The 3,268-nt window shown below is 23.6% G+C and overlaps 1 protein-coding gene across 1 annotated transcript; it reads left to right on the forward strand.

Moving 5' to 3' along the window:
• Positions 1-794: 794 nt before the first annotated feature.
• On the forward strand, positions 795-3,057 carry LOC102674336 (NAD-dependent protein deacetylase sirtuin-7). Its single transcript, XM_006612353.2, has 4 exons — positions 795-954; positions 1,091-1,188; positions 1,411-1,626; positions 1,689-3,057. The coding sequence occupies exons 1-4, from the start codon at positions 856-858 to the stop codon at positions 2,845-2,847; spliced, it is 1,572 nt and encodes a 523-aa protein (XP_006612416.1). The 5' UTR covers positions 795-855; the 3' UTR covers positions 2,848-3,057.
• The last annotated feature ends 211 nt before the right edge of the window (positions 3,058-3,268 follow it).

Genomic DNA, 3,268 nt, shown 5'->3' on the forward strand with positions numbered 1-3,268 from the left:
AAAAAATTGATTTTTATTTTATCATTTTTAATTATTTATATTAAATATAAAACATATTTATTATTAAATTCTTAATTGTAAAATGATAGAATATTAAAAAAGATATTTTATTATATAATATTTTTAATGTTATTTGGTTTTAATTATGTTAAGTATAATCCTTAATCATTTTTATATTATTTTTAATATTTCAATTTTTTGTCAATATTCGATTATTATTATTTATAAATTTATATTATACAATATGTTATATAATGTTTTCTATTGAAATAATGAATTTATAATAGAATGAAATGATATATTCTTATATAAAACATTAATACATTTTTTTTATGCATATAACTTTTTCTAGCAAAATATATAATACATATTTATCATTAATAATATATTTTAAATATCAAAACTATATTTTATTTTTTTGTCAAGATTAAACTTAAATATTGTGATGTTAATAAAATTATCTAATAAAATCAAAATGTTTTCAATATAGAACATATTTTTTTAATTTTAATATTTATATACTTGATATACTTTAAAATGATATTTATAATTTTAATTACAGATTTAATTTAAAAAATAATATTTTGTAATTATATATATATACTTCTCTCTCTCTCTTTCTCTCTTTATCTATCTATCTATCTATCTTTTGTATATGTTTTTATAGTTTAAATAAAAAAATATATTATTAGTTTGAATAATTTGACATTGAACAATTTATTATTATTATTATTATAATAGATTTAATAATTATAAATTATCAATATTTATTTTAGATTGATAGATAATATTATTTTATACATATATGTATATTTTATATAGTGCTATGCTGCTGTTTAGTCGGTTTGATTAAAGATGGAGGAGACTAGCAATGAAAAGTTTCTGTCAAGGAGGCGTTCTGCTACTCTTAAAGCTTTCAAAGTAAAAGACGAACGTATTGCAACTTTTAAAAAGGTACATTTATAATTTTTAATATATTTTATTTGATCATAATTGATTAATAGTAATTTTTTTTTTATTTATTTCCCGGCATTATCTTTGACGCATCATAAACAACTATGAGTTTAATTATATTTTTATCTTTTTTTAGGTAGCAGCGATTTTACAAAAATCTGAAACAGACAGAACCGCAGAGGAAATAGGAATACTTATATCTTGCAGTGATATAGTAAAAGAGGTTAATTTAAGGTATAGCCATTTTGAAAATCATTAATTGTACACTTATGAATATATTAATATTATTTTATAATTATATTAATATTAATTATTGGTAACGTAATTTTAATACAATACAAGTTTTGAGAATTAAGTTACATATACAAATATATTTCTTTATATAAATATATATATATTATATATAATATATTATATATATATACACACTTGACAAAAAATTTATTAATGTTTTAGACAAGAAAAAAGACATAGAGTTAAAGCAAGATTAGAAGAAATAGAAGATGCACCAGAACTTTTGGAAGAAAAATGTATGAGATTAGCTGCAGCAATTAGCAGAGCAACATCACTTGCTGTTTATACTGGTGCTGGTATTAGTACAGCTGCTTCTATTCCTGATTATAGAGGAACAAATGGTGTTTGGACTCGTTTACAACAAGGAAAAGATATTGGGTAATATCAAAATTAATTGAATAATATTAAAATATAATTAATTAAAATTTATATATTTACAGAAATCATGATCTTAGCCAAGCAGAACCAACATTGACACATATGGCTCTTTATGCTTTATATAAGGCAAGAGTTTTAAAACATATAGTTTCACAAAATTGTGATGGACTTCATTTGCGTAGTGGAATACCTCGTACACTTTTATCTGAAGTTCATGGGAATATGTATGTAGAAGTTTGTAGAATATGTAAACCATATAGAGAATATTGGAGATTATTTGATGTTACTGAAAAAACAGCTCGATATTCTCATGGTACTGGAAGATTATGCCATAGATGTAATTCTGTTTTACAAGATTCTATTGTTCATTTTGGTGAAAGAGGCAATCTTCCTTGGCCAATTAATTGGAATGGCGCAACAAGAGCAGCAAAACAAGCAGATGTTATATTATGCTTAGGTTCTAGTTTAAAAGTTTTGAAGAAATATCCATGGTTGTGGCAAATGGATAGACCAATCCATAAACGTCCATCATTGTATATTGTAAATTTACAATGGACTCCAAAGGATGAAAATGCAGTTTTAAAAATAAATGGAAAATGCGATGAAGTTATGAAAAGGATTATGACTCACCTTGGATTGGAAATACCGCAATATAATCGTGCCAAGGATCCTATTTTTTTTCATGCTGTACGACTTAGAAATAGTGAACAACATACAACAAGTCAACCTTGTTTGGAAGAGCCAACTAATATTGTTCATAAAGAATTAAATCAAATTGATGATAATTTTCATGAAGATATATCATCTTCAACAAAAGAAAAAGAATGCATTTCATCCAAAAGAGTAACTGAATCAATGTCTGCTTATTCAGCACCATTTTTTACTGCATTACCGTTTTTATCTATGGGATTACCATTTCCACCAATGTATATGTGTCCTCAACTAACACCACTTTTTTATTATCCATTTGTACAAGTACCAAATATAACTTCAGATGTGCCAAAACCTAAACCTACATGTACTTTCTGCATGGAAAATGAAGGATCTCTTACTTGTCTTTATTATCAACGAGAAACAGACAATTCTACTTTAATAGGAACAGAAAGTAAGCAAATAAAAGATACAAAAACATTAGTAATTCATGCAGATCCTCCAATAGCTGCTAAAAATCCTGGGTGGTTTGGTAAAGGATATCGTAAAGGCATGAAAAAGAAACGGTAGCATTTACTTTCCCTTATATTATATAATCTTCCTCTTTTCTCTTATAATATGAATGTATAACATATATGAAATATGATATATAATAATGTACGTAAATGTTCAATTCCTTCATATCATAATAAGATCTGTATACACAATTTAGAAATGTGTAGCAATTAAATTCCAATATCCAAAATTTTAGCAATTAAATTAAAATATTTAAAATTAAAAGAGTTAAACTTTTAAGCATTTTATTATTCCTGTTTAGTAGATATGCAATTATTTAATTTTAATATATTAATTACAGACTGAAATCATCAATAGATATTTAAATATATATTATATATTATCAATTGGATTATTAATAGCTTATTATGAAATATGCTTAAAATTTTTATTTTGCAGGTCAATTATATTGTGATTTTTAGTTATAAGATTTTTA

The sequence above is a fragment of the Apis dorsata genome, unplaced genomic scaffold, assembly GCF_000469605.1.
Source record: "Apis dorsata unplaced genomic scaffold, Apis dorsata 1.3 scaffold_109, whole genome shotgun sequence".
NCBI classification, from domain to species: domain Eukaryota; kingdom Metazoa; phylum Arthropoda; class Insecta; order Hymenoptera; family Apidae; genus Apis; species Apis dorsata.